General features: G+C 35.5%; 1 protein-coding gene across 9 annotated transcripts in view; it reads right to left on the reverse strand.

Moving 5' to 3' along the window:
* Nucleotides 1-1,394: 1,394 nt before the first annotated feature.
* Nucleotides 1,395-18,763, reverse strand: part of LOC113240427 (cadherin-89D) — a 73,604-nt gene continuing 56,235 nt past the window's right edge. The window contains exons 11-23 of one of the 9 annotated variants that reach the window (XM_026477719.1): nt 18,028-18,628; nt 17,786-17,944; nt 17,529-17,709; nt 17,300-17,463; nt 15,058-17,213; nt 14,700-14,909; nt 10,029-10,198; nt 8,255-8,323; nt 7,017-7,220; nt 6,295-6,306; nt 5,628-5,942; nt 3,781-3,861; nt 1,395-2,268 (exon numbers count right to left, since the gene is read on the reverse strand). In XM_026477719.1, the coding sequence (XP_026333504.1) occupies nt 1,788-2,268; nt 3,781-3,861; nt 5,628-5,942; nt 6,295-6,306; nt 7,017-7,220; nt 8,255-8,323; nt 10,029-10,198; nt 14,700-14,909; nt 15,058-17,213; nt 17,300-17,463; nt 17,529-17,709; nt 17,786-17,944; nt 18,028-18,628 (4,803 nt within the window). In that variant the 3' untranslated portion in view covers nt 1,395-1,787. Of the gene's footprint in view, nt 2,269-3,780; nt 3,901-4,727; nt 5,002-5,627; nt 5,943-5,988; nt 6,261-6,294; nt 6,307-7,016; nt 7,221-8,254; nt 8,324-10,028; nt 10,199-14,699; nt 14,910-15,057; nt 17,214-17,299; nt 17,464-17,528; nt 17,710-17,785; nt 17,945-18,027; nt 18,629-18,763 lie in introns of those variants that run through there. The other 8 variants (XM_026477717.1, XM_026477724.1, XM_026477721.1 and 5 more) reach the window with 8 other exon arrangements.

Genomic DNA, 18,763 nt, shown 5'->3' on the forward strand with positions numbered 1-18,763 from the left:
AATATTACGTAATTGTTTGACTTTCATAATTTTTGTTATTAATTTAATTGACTATGTATTGAAACAAAATTAGAGCTTTAAGGATGTTTTGTGCGTGTCTTCTGACATTATTCGTAATCTAATCAATTAATTCAATCACTATAAGTGTAATTTTGCATGCAAGATGTGGTAAAATATGAACTCTATCTCTCTACTTTTATTCCATATCTTGTTTACCATATTTTAAGCAAATAAATTTTCATTTCATTTCATTGAAACGCAGATAGCCCAGTGGAAGCATATTTGTATATATAATTTATAGTTGTGGAATCGCTTTGGCGGCGTGACTTTCGTTTCCTGCTTACCTACCTGTATTTTAGTAGCAATACCTCTCGGTAACTCGGAAAGCTGCATGTCAAAGACTGTCCCAACCCTTAAAAAACGTGTGAAATTTCCAACCTGCATTTGGTTAGCGTGGCAGACTATCGCCTACACCCTCTCCTTAGAGGGACGCATGCCCAACGGAGGCACGAACGTACCATGATTTGAATGAATGAGCGAATGAAATATTCTTTATGGCAGATGAAAAGAATTCAATGACGACATAAAAAAGTAATGTAAGTATCATAGAATAATCTAAGGTACAACAGGCGGCTTTATTGCTAAATAACAATTTCTTCTAGCCTAACTTTGGGTTGACATTTTAGAGTTGGAAAGGGGGTGCAACCAAAGAAAATCTTCTATTGTAAGTTTTTCAAATACACAACACATTGATTACTAATAATGTGTATGTGGAGATAATAACACAAAATAATAAAATTTACTTGTATACTTTTGTAGGAAAATAAAATAAATAATAAATAGTAATAATAATAAATAAATAAACAAAAAAATTATAAAACAAATGAAGGGATCGGAGAAAAAAAAACGAAACTTAGAAGTTAAAGAAACGTTCCCAATCATGTCGTTTGAAGGAATCAGGAATTTGTATTTGTTTCATCTGTTCGTTTTGGAGACATTCTGCTGGTGTAAACTGTGTTGAGCATATCTTACAAAATTTCCATCTAAATTTTAACGTTGTACCTACGTTCGTGAGCTCAGTATAAATTGCTTTGGTTAACCTAACCTAATTTGTCTCATTGGTCATTAATTATTTGTGACATAATGGAACGACATCGCACAATTTATAACAATATAAAACAACTTAATGCGTTAGTAGACTTGGCTACTAAACATAGACAGCTACTTTATTGAAAGAATTTAAATAAAACACAAACTATACAATAGTTTAAAATGTATTTACTTAAACCTATCCTATTCACAAAAGGTACAAATGTTTATACAAAAAAAACTACGGAGTATTATATTTCAAGAGGTGGTTAGCTAGTCTTCAACTCTTCGCTAGAAGACGGCTGAGAATGGCACACTTATGTACAAATCGATAGAATTAAAAGAGTATTCTTAACTGACCAATGTTTTGACTGACTGAAGAGACAGAACTTTTTTTTTAACACTACGCCTTACTTATTTACAAAAATAATAATAATTAATAACAGTATTTACAAGGTAACGGTTAACTTAACTATTTTCGATTCTGAAACGATAATGTATGTTAATATAATTTTACGTATCACATCATTTAGAGAAGCTTTCCATTCGTAAGATCATAATCAAATGTAATGAATTCCACAACTCGTCAAACCACGCCGTTATTGTCATTCCATCATCATTATAAATAAAGATTTCTGATGAGAGTCGCACCGAGTTGCGTCGCGAAAGTCGTGTGATATCAAATGTTCTGTCCAGGGCTATAATGGCATAGGTCTAGCAAACACGAACCTGTCACTTCCCTGTCTTCGCATCATTTCAGCCGTAGCAGGTGTAGCAACGAACACAGCAGCTTGTCCACCTAACTCCATAAACTTCCCTCTTTTATTCTTCGAACTCGCTCTTTTATCGAATTTTGTATCAAAGACATCTTCATCGCTCTGATCGTAGTCTATCATTGGTTCCATCACTTCTTTTCTCCGTTTTTTATTGCCCATAAAGTAAGGTGGTATGTTAGTTATGTTTGGGGAAGATATTTGCCTTGTCATAACAGATCCTGAGCGTTCAAAGGGGGGAAAATGACGTTGCATGTTTTCTGAAAAAGATTGTCTTCGGTAGTTGAAGCGACGGGTATCCAAAGGTTGGTGGGTGAAGGAAGCTCGGCGAAGGAAACGCTGATCTTCTCTGTATGGTTTGCGTTCTTGGTTGTGGTTGGATTTGAGAGAGTCTTCATAGCTGCAACTGGAATTTGATAATGTTTGATTCATCGATTTGCTTCAACGTAACTGCTATTAATTGTCATTAATAAAAGAAATATTTTGTATTATGCGTTACTTAAGGACGAGAAATCAAATGGGACCATGAGACTTCATTAATATAACGTTCTATTATGCAGAGACTTAAAGCGAGTTGTAGAATTATGTAAAAATAAATTGGAACACAATTTCAAGAAAAAAATTGTGCTATTAAAATTCAAGGTGACGAGGTTACCGGCCCTGAGCGTGAGACTAAATAGGCTTGTGATATTTCGGCTTTTTGGGTAAATAAAATTAAATTAGTACTAGTTGATTGACTCAAAACAAGTTAATTTGGGTGCACTTTAGATAAAAATATTGTTGAATCCATTTGAGAGAAATAACAAACTAAATTAAATTGTAACTACAGTTGAAAATTACTGTGAAATGTTTTACTTTGATTTATTTGATCTCTTTAAAAGCTCATTTATAACACACGAGCCGACAAAAATATTAAAATACTTTCTTGTTCATGAATTATGGAGGACAGAGTTGAACATTCGTCATTTCATGTCAAATAAAAACATACCTAGTGCGAGTAGGACTCGCGCACCAAGGGTTCCGTATAGAAGATATTTTATGTCGCATGCAACTCAAAATCAGAGATACTTCTTTTAATAAAGTTAAATGGTTGTAACTTCGTCTTATTTTTCTTGAAAATAAAAAACGACATTTTGGGACGTAAACAAAAGCCTCTTTTAGCCTCTGGGCGTTGTACTAAAAGTTGTAAAAACATTTAAATATCTTGGTCCCATACTAACTGATGATTTAACTGATGATTTACTCGTTCAATATAATAACGTTTTCAGGATGCTGTTGGGACTACGAAGATGGTACAGTGCGTCAGGCATGTTCGCAGAGGCGCAGGTAGACGACTTCCAAGCGATAATGTGGAAGAAAATAGTACTGCTTATGACTCATGTCAGAAGTAGCCACAAAAACATCCTAAAAATTGTTGCAGGCATATTTGATTGTCCAATTCTAAAGTACAAGTTGGGCAAATTAAATCTGTTTTTATGTATATTAAATAAATATTATGTTATGTTGTGTCGTTGTGTTCTGTTTACTAATTGAAACCTATTGTATAAGTGAAAATGTTACTAACAAATTATATGGGTCTATGCCTAAAATAAATAATTCTATTCTATTTACTTAGTTGCTCGTCGTTCAGATTCTTCCTTTTAGAACCTATGTTCAATTCTAATAAAATATCTTCAAAACTCTTTAACCTAGAATAGATGCAGGCAACCAAGTTACTTAAGTATGCCAAATTACAAGTCGACAGTAGTTAAGAAGTAGACATAGTTAAGAAAAAACAGCCGTGCAAAGTCTTCAAGGTTTCCTTTTTTACAGTTTAGGTACCAGAACCATAAAAACGATAAAATGACCGATGATAAATGACGTCGAAAACCCTTGCTGTTGGCTTTGATCCATCTAAAATTGAAGTAAAGCGACATACCCGCTGCTCTCCTCGGATGTATGAAGACTGGATAGCCCACAGGGACACCTGACCGCATCGGCAATCCCGGAGTCTTGTCCGCTGGAATTCACTGACGTTAGCGACGTGTCTTGCCCCTTCCTAGTTTGGAGTTACGTGTGTGTTAACATGTGCAGTACCTTTCAGCATCTTAAATGTATGGTATCTTATGTCTAGAGAATATCTGTGTTTTGGCATTGATGGTATGGCGAAGTATGCTTGAATAGTTAATTCTCTTTTGTATACAATTTTTGTAACTTATACTTAGACCCACAAAACTGCATCGTACAGTTTGCAGGACCAATTGAAGTTGGATGTTGATCATTAACCGACGTTTACACATCTAGATATTTTTATTACTTCCATCAACTAAGAAAAATGTCGATTCTCTAGAGAAGCAAAGCGGTTTTTTTTTCACACTTCCGCACACAGACAAAATTTTACAATTGGACATTTTTACCATAATATACCTAACATGGTGATCTTTGACCTCAATTATCTCAGGCCATTGATCGAAATAAAAAAATTGGGTTTTGTCATGACCTATACAATTGCATTTATAAGCTAGATTCAAATTTCTTGCATGCTGATTATGCTATAGCCGAGTAGTTCCGTTTGTAATTGTACAATTTGAGAATGTGCCAAGTTAGCTTCTCATATTGCACTTCGAAAACTTGTGATAAGATGTTTCAACATTTTATTTTAATTTTCTCTTTCGTACCATATTGAATAACATCGGGTAAGATTATATATATATAGATTAGATATATATATATATATATAGTTATTAAGGTACTCTTTAAAGTATCATCACCATGTGAAATTCTTGACTCTTGGAATTATATTTTCATGAAGAACATTTTTGAATATAACCAATAGAAGTTCGAAACAAATATTCGTGTCGATTATTTTGTTATTTTGGTGATTGCGTTTATAAGTAATTCAATATTGCCACGTTTGAGTTTCTTTGTACAAAATGTTGTCAAAATTAAGTTGTGGAAATTGTTAGATTTCATAGAAATGTTTTGGTTTTCGATTGTAAAATTTTTATTGTGAAGTTTTGGAACACAGTTATGTTAGGTACTAATGAAATTTGAAGTAAGTTTTATTGCATACTTCAATCTGTATAACTGTATATTACATGTAGGTAACTTTATGTTTTATTTGATGTAACTTTGTTAGAGATCGGTCACTTTCACGGTCCTTTGCACGGGCACGTTTTGTGGAAAGAGAAAAAGTAATAGTTAATTAATAACATTCGTTTTATGAAGAGATAATAATTTCGACGCTAGCCCTTCGATCAAAATATGTTCGAAGCGTTAACCTCCATACTTTTGAATTAAAAATCACGGAGCAGCCGTTATTTTATTTTAAGAGGAACAAATAAACAGATTGTTCAATTTACATACATACATACAATTACGTCTTTGGATTCCCACTGAAGTAGGCAGAAACTCTCTCGCTTCACTTACATTCATCAATCTTTTCATACACGCCCTTCTATATTATATTCTTCTCTTTACAGGCTCCAGTCTCTTTAAGAACATTCTTCAGTTTGCTTTAAAAATGCTGTTTGTGGTCGTTATCTTTCAATGTTGCCTTCCACGTTAGCTCTGTATAGGTCTTTCACCACTCTAATTTCATTCATCTGCACCAAGTACCCAAACCACTTCAAAATATAATTCTCTATTTCTGTCACTACGTTCTCTTTCAAACCATATCCTTAATATTATAGTATTAAGGTTTAAGCTACGATTTATTTCTGCTTGCTTCCATTATTGATGTTTACTATCATATGCTACGACTTTATTATGCTGTTATATTCTCACCTCTTCTGTAAAGGTCGCTGATTGAATTTGACGCACATCCTCTCGTGCTTCTGTCCGAACAGATCCGAATCTCCGAACTGGGTCTTGACGCATTTCTGATGGGCCTTTCCAAACTCTTCAATTGTGTTCCCATGCGGACAAATCTTCTTGGTTACATTATGGTTGACAACATCAATGTAAGAATCAGCTTCGCTATACGATTGATTCAATTCTTGACACTGGTTGGCTCCAGATGGAAAGAGACCTCCGTATTTAGTTAAGTGCTCAGTGGAGAAAGCGTTAAGGCGTTGCTGAGAATATGGTTTGTGTTGTTTTCTGTTAGGGCAAAAGATAGAAGTAAAGTCAATGGAAGGCCAAAAGATATCTGAAAGAGTACTGATCAGGTATTAAAGGTGTGCCATGTGCAATAGTTAAACAGGAAATGAAAGTTCAGGTAAATAAATAACAAACAACACCATTTCTAGAAACTTTATTAATAACAAAAAACTATCATTTAGTTACGAGTAAGTAAAATAAATAACTAAGTCACTACTAAGTACAGTCAATGTTTCACAAGGCAAATTCATGCAGTAAATAAGACTTCTCTATATGAAATAAGGAGTCACATGCTTTCGTTTGTGATGGCGGTGGTGTCTGAAACGGAAGGGGATAACATAAAGTTGCTTACCTTTCGAAGATGCTAAAAAGAGTTAACATATTGTTAAAATTCCTACTTGTCAAAAAACTGACGTCAAAGTACCTCTTTGTCTTTCAGTGTTTAAAAATCTGACCCAAAGGAATAACATTCATTTATATAGTTGGAGTTATCCGAAGGTGCATACATAAAAGTAGCTATATTACTTTTAGCTATAGAAGCATTGCTGACTTTTGAAGTCAGTCGAAAAATACTACTTAAAAAGCTAACAACCCATTCTCATGTTTTATTCAGGTACTGTGGAGCAAACTCACGAAGTCAAATAAAGAGTTCCTTTAATCTCTCGTCTAAATTCGGATAACTGCTTAACTTGTTTGCTGCGTCTTGTGTAACTTCCATTTTCGTCTGATTTTATTATTATCGAAATTCTTCTTTTTAATGTTTATAATTTTTTGATAGAAATAAGCTCAATTAAGAACGATCCGAGACATTAAATTGTTGAGTATAATTGAATTGTGTAAAAGATTGTGTTCATTTAAATAGGTAGGTACTTTTTAAAGCAAATCAGTTCTCCCGAGACTCGTGAATGATCTTAATTTTGTTCCATTAAATCCATAAGTCATGACGCAATGAATTTAGAATTGCTTGGAAAAAGGCTAGCCTACAGATAGCTGAAGTTTTTATTCCATAATATTATATTTATGACGGTAGTTTTAAAAACAAATCAAAATATATATAACACAATCAAAAATTACCTTCTACTCCTCCTAACGCATAATATGCAAACAGCAGTGGTGCAAGCACCAACAAACACGAGGCAACCAAGAGCAACAACGCTTATTTCCATCGTGCTGAGGAGGCGGCCACTCCTCGCTTGGACCATGGCCGTGTCCCCCACCTCGAGTACTTTGAACCCTGTTAAGTCAAGGCGTAGGTCGGTTTCACGTTTTAATAAGGACCTGGAAAAATAATACAACATTTGGAGATTATTCGCGTTAATTCACATTAAGTAAGATTATAATACTAGTTATTATACGCTTCATGCCTATTATATTATTATCTATTATAATAAGTACATAAGTCTACAACAGAAACCTGTGAGCAATATCCATTACGCAGAGGGCAATGTACTGTGAAGGAAGAGGAAATCCTACGTAAATAAGAGATTATTCGTAAAGTTTTGAAAGATCGACAATGTGTGGTTGGTAACAATTAACGCTACTTCTTAGGGAGTCACCACACTTATGGAGTCGTGCGAGGCGGCTTAATACAAGTTGACAGCAAATATGCTTCGTGCGAATTTCCGATCGTGTGCTTACGCAACCGATGACGGATTGGTGACGTCGGCACCCGAAGTGCCATGTTGACACTTGCGTCATCGCACGAAGGCGGCATCGACGTCTGAATGGCTCCGAAGCCACGTTTCATGTCCCAAATCCGAGGCAAAGGCGGTATAACGACTGCGTCTACGCTTAAACGGCTACGTGTACACCAGAACGGCCACGTTGACGGCGGCTTGATGTGATAAATATGGTTTAACATGATCGCTTAAGCTGATTCCGCGTTGATAAGGTTTGCTGACTTCCTAAAAGTAACTATTCACTAAAACAATATTTACCCTGAGTTTAGAATGTGAACTTGATAACTTAGATTGAAGTAAGACGACACGTAAAGTACTTTATGTATTTCTAATGTACATAATTATATACTTATGTTACATACAATGGAAAATGCCAAAACTATGAACCTTAGAAGATGGTGAATAATATCTCTAAGATGTGTAACATCTGGATAGAGCTTTTGGTGAAATTACAGGCACATGGGACTTGTCAATTATGACTCAGGGTGACGGGCGCAGTGGCAGTGCACTTCAGATCTTTGCGGTTTTAAGATCTAGGTGGCACTGCAACTGTTATAGACAGGCGTGTAGCTTACCATCAGGCGCACGACTTGTTCGTCCCGACACTTGATATTATAAAAAAGAAAAGCTTACCGTTGCAATACTTCCATGTCGATTATCGCATTAGATATAGGATCCACAGCGTAAATGTACATGTCCGTCCTGAAACAAAGGAAACTTTTCAATTTCCATCATAATTATCTTCGTCAATTTATTATACGTCCCGCTGCTGGACACGGGTCATCTTTAAGAAAAGGATTTAGTGAACAGTCAATCATTCACAAATGTACGTAACTTGCAAATGTAAGTCACAGGTAGGAATAGAAAAACAACCATTCTCCCACTTGATTACCGCTCTTTAAATGTTAATCATAAATAATTTTTGTTTCGCTTTAAGTGTATTTATTTGAAAAGGTGTCAGTTATGACAAAATTCCACATCGGTCAACTACTATCACCGATCAAACTCTAAATCATTAAGAAATAGCAAGCAAGTAAGAAATAGCATATTACAGAAAATACAAAGTATACAAAATATACTGTAAAATTTGTATCAAACAGTTGATCATTTTTATACGTTCAAAATTCCAATTTGTTAGATGCTGTTTTTCTCAATGTTAGTAAAAGGCCTTCTATTCAGCATATCACTATCAACAAAGTTAACACCGAAGCTAGGCGAATGATGTTCAACTCGACCATAACATTACGTATAAGTTATGATGTAAATACTCCCAACACCGTAAAACTGGCAACTTCCGTAGGTTACTCGAACATTCCGCTTAATGAACTTGAACGTTCTTCACGTTGTTAATAATATATTTAAAACCAATGAAACTGGTAGAGAAGCAAGGGGGTTTATCAACCAAGTATTTTTATGTTATTTTTCAAATTCCGGTTCCTAAAGCTTTTCTTATTTTTAAAGTTTCATGGTGGATAATAAAACTTTGCGACGGTTAAGTTAAAAAACAAATAAATAATGTGAATAAATAAGTGTCCTAAAAGTGAAAAAAAATTAAAAGTGAATTCTGTCGATGCCATATCTAATGCAGGATGGATATGTTATAATTCTTACATTCATGTTTTTGTTTGTTGCGTGTGATTGCCGGCCGCATCGTGCAACTACCTTCGGAACGAATTGTCGATAAATTCATCTCAAATCGTATGATTGTAATTTTTGTCTACCTACATTATTTTTGTTAATATGCGGTGACTGGTGATGGTTATATGGATTATTAGTGCGCTTGATTTTACCATTAGGTTTGGTGTCTCTGTATATTTCTCTGTATATTGAATGTATATTCTTAGAGACATAAATATTCTTAAACCATAATTAGAACGACCTAGTATCTTATAATATTTTTCATTTCACGAAAAATATATATTTATCTAAAGCAATATCAATGTAATCGTCAATTTATTGGTAGTCTATGGCCTGTAAATTAATTTCTGTTAATTAAAGTACTTCAGATCGGATCAGAGCAAGTAATCGGATAATATCAGACAAAATAAAAAATTTGTCAAGAACGTTTATGCGTAATCTCAATTGAATTTGTCGATACATTATAATATTATTACGATTGTACGTGCGTATATATTTTTTAACGCAAAGTAGACACACGCTTGGCCACAATCTCACTCTAACCTTGAATAACCCTAAATTTTACATTTTCAGGAACAAGAAACACAACTTACGTTACGGCAAAGGAGTGAAATTATACATATAGTAGAACGCATTAGTAGGGAGGAAGCAAAGTTCATGGCATCGTGCGATTGGGTGGTACATTAATGATATAAGGATGGAGTGTTCCGGGCTTATTTCATATCCTAATATTTATTGGGTCTCTAATTTAAGTTGAAAACAAACTTACGCGTGTCCATCCATAGAAGCCTTCAAGTTACTTTCAAGTCTTCTAACTCTGACGTCATAGCCCGTAATGGCCGTGAGCGCTTTGGTGATATTCTCTACGTTTTTCTCAACTTCCATTGGCTTTGCGTCTACTACAATCACTAGTTGATTGTTCTCGTCCAAGACGTATACCTGGAAAAGATAATAAACTGGATTCGACAAAAGTCTAACTTCTAACATCAGCACACACAGAAAGAAATACCGTTGCTAAAATTTTTACAAATACCAATGGCGAACTCCCATATAAATTGTTGTTGACATAATTTTGTATACGTCTGTTTATGAATAATAAATATGTGAAAATACAGAGTTTAAATTTCTGAGCGCATTAGGTTTGCTTTTCTGAGAAGTCTGCTACTAACGATATACCAGTTTGAATTTTGAAGGTTATATTTTATATAAAATCCATTGGTGTAGGTAAGCTGCAAAGTTCGTATAGCGTAACTTCTTCTTTCACCTTAAACGACCTGAATACACACTTTGCTAAAACTGTTGCTTTAGACACCAACACGAAACAACAAAGCATTCCGTTTATTAGAGCCCTGCCCAAAAATTTTAACACCTTTTTTATTTTCTCCATAGTAACTGAAGATGAGATCAGGAAAGTTGTTTTGAGAATGAAATCCAATGCTGTAGGACATGATGATATAAGTATTATATAAGTTATGGTAATAAGTATTTTAGAATATATTCTCCCTATCATCAAGCACGTAGTTAATGTTTCGATTGTGTCTCGGGTTTTTCCATCTTTGTGGCGAAACGCCCATGTAATTCCTCTTCCTAAAGTTACCAAACCCAGTTTACTAAAGTATTACCGTCCCATCTCAATTCTTCCTTTTCTTTTTAAAGTCTTAGAAGCTGTCATTCACAAACATTGTCTGCTTATGTATACTCTCCAAATTTCCTGTCCACTTTTCAATCAGGTTTTCGATCAGGTACTTCTACTGCTTTGCTAAAGGTTGTTGAAGATGTAAGGCGGGGCATGGACTGTACCTTAATTACTGTGCTGGTCCTGATTGATTTCTCCAATGCCTTCAACGCCGTAGATCATGACCTTCTTCTTGCCGCCTTAGATCACCTAAACTTCTCATCAACAGCTGCTGAATGGTTTTCCTCTCTCTCCGCGATCGCCAACAAGCTACGAGTAGCAAATACGAGTATTTACCGTTCTTTCTCTCGGTGGTGTGAACTGACTTCTTGTTTTTCATTTTCATTAATGTGATTACGTCTAGCATCAAATGTTCTTACCACCTGTATGCTGACGATTTACAGCTTTACACCAAGGTTAGTATCGGTGGCATCTGTGACGCAATTGCTTTAATTAATGACAACCTTGATCGAATCTCGGTTTGATCCCAAAGGTTTGGCATCAATGCTAATCTTTCCAAATGTCAAGCAATCATCCTTGGAAGCCCACGCCTTATTTCGTTTTTTGACATGACGCGCACGCCCCCGACATTGTTTGAGAACATTGTAATTCCCCTATCAAATCAAGTAAAAAATCTGGAGCTAATTATTGACTCAGGTCTTACGTGGGGACTCCAGGTGTACGACGTTTGCTGCGGGGTAACAAACACATTAAGAGCTATGTATAGGTTTAAGCACTTTCTTCCCGTTAAGACCAAAACTCTCCTTGTTCAGGCTTTGATATTGCCTGTAATCGATTATGCTGATGTGTGTTACAGTAATATCTCTCAAGTTTCCTTGAACAAGTTAGATCGTCTTCTTTACAATTGCATTAGGTTCATGTTTGGTCTGCGAAAATATGACCACATCTCTACTTTTCGACGTCAACTAAATTGGCTTCCCATCGGTGAACGGAGATCCTTAAGAATGTTAACCACCTTTTTCTCCACTTTGTTCGATCCGGCTGCGTCATTTCAATTTGAAACCCCTCGGCCGGGTTGCGAAATTCGATCTTGCCGTAGCTTCAAGTTCTCTATCTTTCTCACCGTACTGATTTTGTATCTAATTATTTTGCCCTTAATGCAATCCTTTGGAATGCGCTCCCGCTAAATATAAGACAAGCTCAGGCTAAGTTATCTTTCAAGCGCATGTTGCGCAATTATCTTTTTAATAATCTTCGAGATCAAGACTTGATGAAGATTGGCACAGCAACATTACGCATATATATATATATATATTATATATATATAAGTATATGTAAATATATGTAAGTAAGTATATGTTTGTCCCAATGGTTGAGTGGTAGAGAATGCCTTATGGCATTAAGTCCGCCATTTGTACATTAATGCATTGTACAAAAACATTATATAAATAAATAATTAATAAAATATATTCGGTGTATTATATTACATTAAAATAAACTACAGAAGCCTTAACCAGAGTTAATAGAAGATGAATGGTGGCCGGGGATTTGTGAAGTGACCAGAGTTCAGAGAAAAATATTTCTTATAAGGTATTTTTTTCTATAAAAAATATGTGTGCATTTGACCTCCATCTCACCTGATGGAAAGTGACGATGAGGATTTAACATGCACACCTTAATAATGCCTATTCACTCTCGCCTAGAAAAGGTCCAAGTTATAGTGTTCGCGAAACAAGTCTGCAGGCAGTGAATTCCACTCCCTAGCCGCTCGCCATACAAATGTGAAGCAAAACGCTTCGTGCGAATCCGGGGAATATCCATAACATAGGGGTGGAACCCCTGACCACGTCTAGTCTCCCGATGGTGGAACGGGGAAGGCGGAATCAAATTATGTAATTCCATCGCACACTCTCCGTGATATATCTTGTAGAATACCGATAAGCTGGCAACTCTACGGCGGTGTTCAAGGCCCTGCAGCTTCACCTCTACTAGTTCCGAGTCACCTATAAGCCTCTTAGCACGCTTGTCTATTGAATGCAAGGTGGCCAGTTGGTATTTAGCAGAGCCATCCCATAAGTGGTAGCAGTACACCATACACGACCGGATTTGTTCTTGGTACAGCTCAAGCAGTTGCTTCAGCAGTTCCGGTGTGAAGTAATGCCTCACCTTGGAAAGGATGCCAAGCTTCTTGCCTGCATGTTTGGCCATGGATTCAATGCTGAAGTTCAGATTGGACGACAGGTCCATTCCAAGTAGGTGAAGACGGTTGGCTATCGGTATGGATATATCACGAAAAGTCGGAGTCAGGTGAAAGGGACTCCATTTAGTGGAAAAAAGACACGCCTGCGTTTTGGTAGCATTAAATCTGACAAAATTGGCATCGCTCAATAGGAGGCTATTTTAAATGTCAAATTCAAACGACTAACCATGGACTCTCGACAAGATTTTTTTATTGGATTTCTTCTCCTCTGACCCTTGCATTGGTCAAGTACCTGTCCACAACTAGTATGGTCAACAGGCATGAAGTTAAGCCATAATTAAAGAAAAACGAGTTAACGTTTACCTAGCCCTGGTGCCTAACTCAGACAGAAATAATTTTTTTCGTGAAACATGCCGTCTATCCCTGATATCGGGATTTTTTTTGGCAGTTTTACCACTTTCCCGCGTGGCATATTTGGAAAAGGAATTATCTACTTTATTTTTTGTAATAAAGCTTATTGCAAATCGGTCGAATCAGTACATTTAATATTGACCTATCTATACGTGTTTAGGCACTGAAAATATTTTTTTGGCGGCTAGATGTCGTTGAATGTTAAGAAACTATGAAACTGATAGTCGTGGTTATCAGTCACGTTCCCGTTACCGTACTAATCACGTGAGTTTCATTTAAATAATTTTATTTCCAGATTTAAACAGGCGATTAGTATAATTTGAAAAATCTAATGAGAGTGCGTCTCGCTTTTCACATAGCAAAGTTTAATCTAATACACAAACATCTGCGTCAATAGTTGATAATATACATTTCATACTTCTATTGTTTCATATTTCTAGTCTATAGTTGGTTACCATAGTTACGCCTTGTTTATATGTCATTTTTGCCATTCAATAAATTTTGATAATTACGAGAGTTATGAATTTATCAATAATTTTCTAGATTTTGCTAGATAACACTAGTGTCACTGCGACCTTCGACGCACTGCGAGCGCTGCGTAACTTTACCGACATTATCACACAAGTAACGTGGCTGTCAACTGTGTTGGTATAGTCCACAGCGCAAGAGTGTCACTGAAGTCAAAAGACGAACTACAATAGTGTCAGTTGAACTTTTACTGCAAATGTATAAATGGAATAGTGACACTAAACGAAGAACTTTTTTTAAATTATCAAAGTATTTCTAGACTAGACTTAAATAAAATCAAAATAACCATTCATAAAGATACCATATTCCGATCCATTATAAAAACATTATGTCACATAACTTTCTAAAAATAATATTATTTATTTTTAGAAACTTTAATCTCTATATCCTGTTAGTTGCTTATTTTGAATAGTGACAACATCTTAACGTGCGAAGGTTAACTTAATAATTTTTTAATTTCAAAGGATTGAAGTTCTCATTTAGGTAATTTAAATTGGTAAAAATGGAAACTAAATGAACGCAGATCATTGTGAGAGATGAAATAGATTAGCTAATCTAGAACTAATACTATTTACACCATACAGAATCAGAATCGGTTAGGTAATATAATTATAAAGAAGATTATCTATAAAAATCACAATCACGATAATAATCTAAATACTTACGAAAACATTAGCAATAGCAGACTTTCCATCGTCAGCTCCTCTTTTATCAGTAGCCTTCACATCGAATCCGAACACTCGGCCAGCGTCTCTTGAGAAGGCAGCCACAGCTCTTACTAATCCAGTCACTGGGTCGATAGCAAACCTATTGCCTTGAGAGTTGATGATTTGGTACCGAATATCGGCGTTTATACCGTCATCTGCGTCTTTAGCCTGAAAGTAAATATATACGCCTTTTGTAATGTGTTGTTTTGACGGGCTTTAATAAAAAACTGTACTAAATAAACCGTTTGTGTTCAGTACTATTAATAAACACATGAGTGTGTAATAAGTTTCTATTATACATAAATGATAGGCTTACTTGCAACTGAATAACTTGATATCCAAAAGCAGCAGTTGTTGGTATGGCTGTGACCATTGGTCGTCCACCATTTACAAATTTGGGAGCATTATCATTTACATCCTTTATTTTCACTATCACTTTGACATCGAACTTAGTCATGCCGTCCATTACATCGTCTGATACTGGATAAATCATGTGGGGAAGCTCTCTACTTATTTTCTGCCTTTCCGCTCTTATCATAATTTCATAAATATCTTTTACTTCTCTGTCAGGACTTCGGACTAAATATAAAGTACCATTTCTCGGGTCTATTATAAAAGATTTCTTAACATCTGTATCATTTTCATTCAAAATGAAATACCTCATTTTGTAATTCTCATAATGTTCTGTCAAGTTCAGTGTTAGCAACTCAACAGGAGTGTGAACATTTTCTTCTATTTCCATTTCGTAATAACGTGATATGAAAACAGGTTTATCCGACATTTCAACTTCGTCAGGAACATCTTTAACAGTTAGTTGGAGTATTGCTGTAGAACTGAGACTTGGGGAACCTAAATCCGAGGCTACAATAGTTACATTATGTAAAGATTGGGTCTCGTAATCTAGTCTACCGATTGTGGTTAAAATTCCTTCTTTGGAATCGATAGCGAATAAATTCATTTGGTTTTTTCTTTGTGGCAAGCTGTATAATATAAGTCCATTTCCATTGCCAACAAAATCTGAATCATTGGCATAAACTTTTGTAACTATTGTACCAATAGGGGCATTTTCCTCTAAAGTGGCTTTGTACACTGGTATCATCATAACAGACTCAAAGTTATGGTTGGAAATTTCATCAGCTTCAGGATGCTTCCATTCCAATAAATCATCATATCCAAAGAATCTTGGCGCGTTATCATTGACATCTAATACTTGTACTTCTACGCTTACTGATGACGAAAGTTTCTTATCATGACCATTATCTCTAGCTACTACAGTAAGAATGTACTTATCCTCTCTTTCTCTGTCCAGTTCGCCATTCACACTGAAGACTCCCGTTAAAGGTGATATCTCAAATGGCAAATCCTTACTTGAAGGCTGGATAAAATATGTTAGATTTGCGTTCTGGCCAAAGTCCGCATCTGTAGCATCAACTTTACCCAAAACTCTTCTTGTGTATTGTGCTTCTTCGACGTTAAAAGTGTACCAGGATTTCTTAAACATTGGATAGTGATCGTTAACGTCTTTGATAAAGAATCTAATTGATATATGGTCGCTTAAGTCACCGCCATCTAAAGCCGATATATTTAATCTGAATTCAGATTCCGGAGGTAGAGCTCTCGCCACAATAATATGACCGTGACGTTCATTGATTACAAAGTATCTTTTTAATTGCATTGCATTGGCTGGTAATGCAAACGGAGGCATAAACAGTTCAGAAACAAACTCATATCTCAGTTGACCATTAGCACCACTATCCATATCTATGGCACTAAGTTTTAGTATTGTGGATCCAATGGCAACGTTTTCTGGTACCATAAATAATGGGCCATTGTTATCAGATGTAAGAGAAAATTTATTATTTGGTCTAACTTCTATTTTAGTGACTCCATTAGTACTATCACTTTTTTTTTCTCTGTAGATTTTGACTTTCGTTTTATCACCCACTTCTAGTAAATCTACGTTTTCCCCTAATGGTATAATTATTTGATTAAACTTGGGTGGACTGTCATTTTCGTCGATTATGGTAATGGTGAGTTTCGCTTCCGAGCTCATGCTTCCTCTATCTCTGGCAACTATCTTTAATATATACATGCTCTTTTCTTCTCGGTCTAGTTTGTTGCCAACAAAGATAACCACGCCTGTGTCTTCATCTACTTCAAAGAGTTCATGTCCCTCACCAAATAAAGTATATTTGAAGAACGAATTAGGTCCTTCATCAGCATCTTTAGCTTTTATTTTAGTATTCATTACAACTTCAGTTCCTTTAGCAGCATTTTCAGTAATGTGGCCTTCGTAAGTTGGAAATTCAAATACTGGTGGATTATCATTATCGTCATCAACGTAGATTGTTACTTGATAAATACCAGCACCCGATATCATGCCTTTATTAAATTCTGCAATTACTGTCAAACGGTACACACTACGTTTTTCTCTGTCTAATGCTTTTTGAGTATAAATTGTTCCGTCTTCACCTGTAATAGAAAATATTATAGTACATAGAAAGAACTCGTCATATATCGCTTATGTGCTAATCGTTATGTATATAAAAAAGAATTACCGATTGCAATATCATCCGCGACATCTTGTTGATTGGCAATAATGAAATGAATATTCCCAGTGCTGTTCACGGGCAAAGAACTAATGTTCACGGGAAATATTGATCCAATAGTGGCTCCTGCTATGTTTTCTTTCACGTGGAAAATTAGTGGTGAATTTGCTCCTCTAAAAATAAAGTAAAATGAATAAAAGTTCTATTTAGTGTACTTATAAAATATTAAAGTGCTTACTTCAATAAAACTCCTCTTTCATCGTTTACGTCGACAATGTGTATAGTAGCGTTTGTTGTAATTGTCATATTGAGGTTGTCCTGTTGAGCAACAGCCTCAAAATCGTACAAAGGTCTGTTATATTTTGATAACTCGTCTATTACTGTTATTACACCGGATTTTTCTTCAACCGCAAATGGTACTGAAACAAAACCAATAAAGTATAGCACTTACTAACATACGAACTGGTTTAATAATTGCGTTGTAAGTGTACGAACCTCCATCTTCATAACTATGTAACAAATCATACGACACTTCATTTTTTCCCATTGCATCGTTAACTCTTATTTGACCCACACTTGTTCCGATGCCAACGTTAGATCCGACCCAAAATTCATAAGGCGCTCCCATAAAATCTGGTTTATCTAGATTTGAACCTAAAACACATTTTTTTTTAAATTCCGTGTAATAAAATATTATGTTTACCGACAGGTTAACTTGTTGACTACATGAATGTTACCTTTGGTAGGTCTTACAACATCAATAGTAACTACAGCTAGCGAGTATCTTCTTTCGCTTGGATTTGCAGGTTGGTCTGAAGCTTCAATAAATAAAGCATGTCTTCCCTCAGCTAAAGGAGATTCAGCTAAAGTAATAGTTCCAGTTTTAGCATCTACTTGAAATGGCGAAGTAACAGTCAAGTTGCTTGTTCTTTGCAAATCATATAGAACAATTCCATTTCTTCCCAAATCTGGATCGACTGCTTTTATTTTTCCAATATGTGTTCCAACTTTTGCATTAGATTTGATAGAGAACTCGTAAAGGTTACTTGGTACAAAGACAGGGTTGTTGTCATTGGCGTCTAGTAGAGTAACTTCAACAGTAACAAAAGACATCAATTGGTGAAGGTCTTCAAAATATTCTATGTTTTCATTCCTAGTGCCAAGTTTGTCTGGAAAAACATATGTTGTTTTATCTTTACTCTGTGTATGAGGCCTTGTGTTTCTTCTCCATTTGGAAAGGCGGTGTTTATCCAGGTATGTCCCAACGACACTTGGGTTTTTCTCTTTGGCGTATACTTTCATTCTCAAAGAGGCGTGTTGTTCTCTGTCTAGTACCGTCTAAAAAATATTTGAAAGTTAAATTTATGACTGATGTGGCGAAAATTTCGCCAAATTAAGAGGTGTTTTTAATAAAACTAAACGGTTAATAGAATATAAACAAGTATTATATACCGGTTTAAGTTTGTTGGTAGA

This window comes from Hyposmocoma kahamanoa, unplaced genomic scaffold (assembly GCF_003589595.1).
Source record: "Hyposmocoma kahamanoa isolate Upper Pololo Valley unplaced genomic scaffold, ASM358959v1 138, whole genome shotgun sequence".
In the NCBI taxonomy this organism is placed as follows: Eukaryota; Metazoa; Arthropoda; class Insecta; order Lepidoptera; family Cosmopterigidae; genus Hyposmocoma; species Hyposmocoma kahamanoa.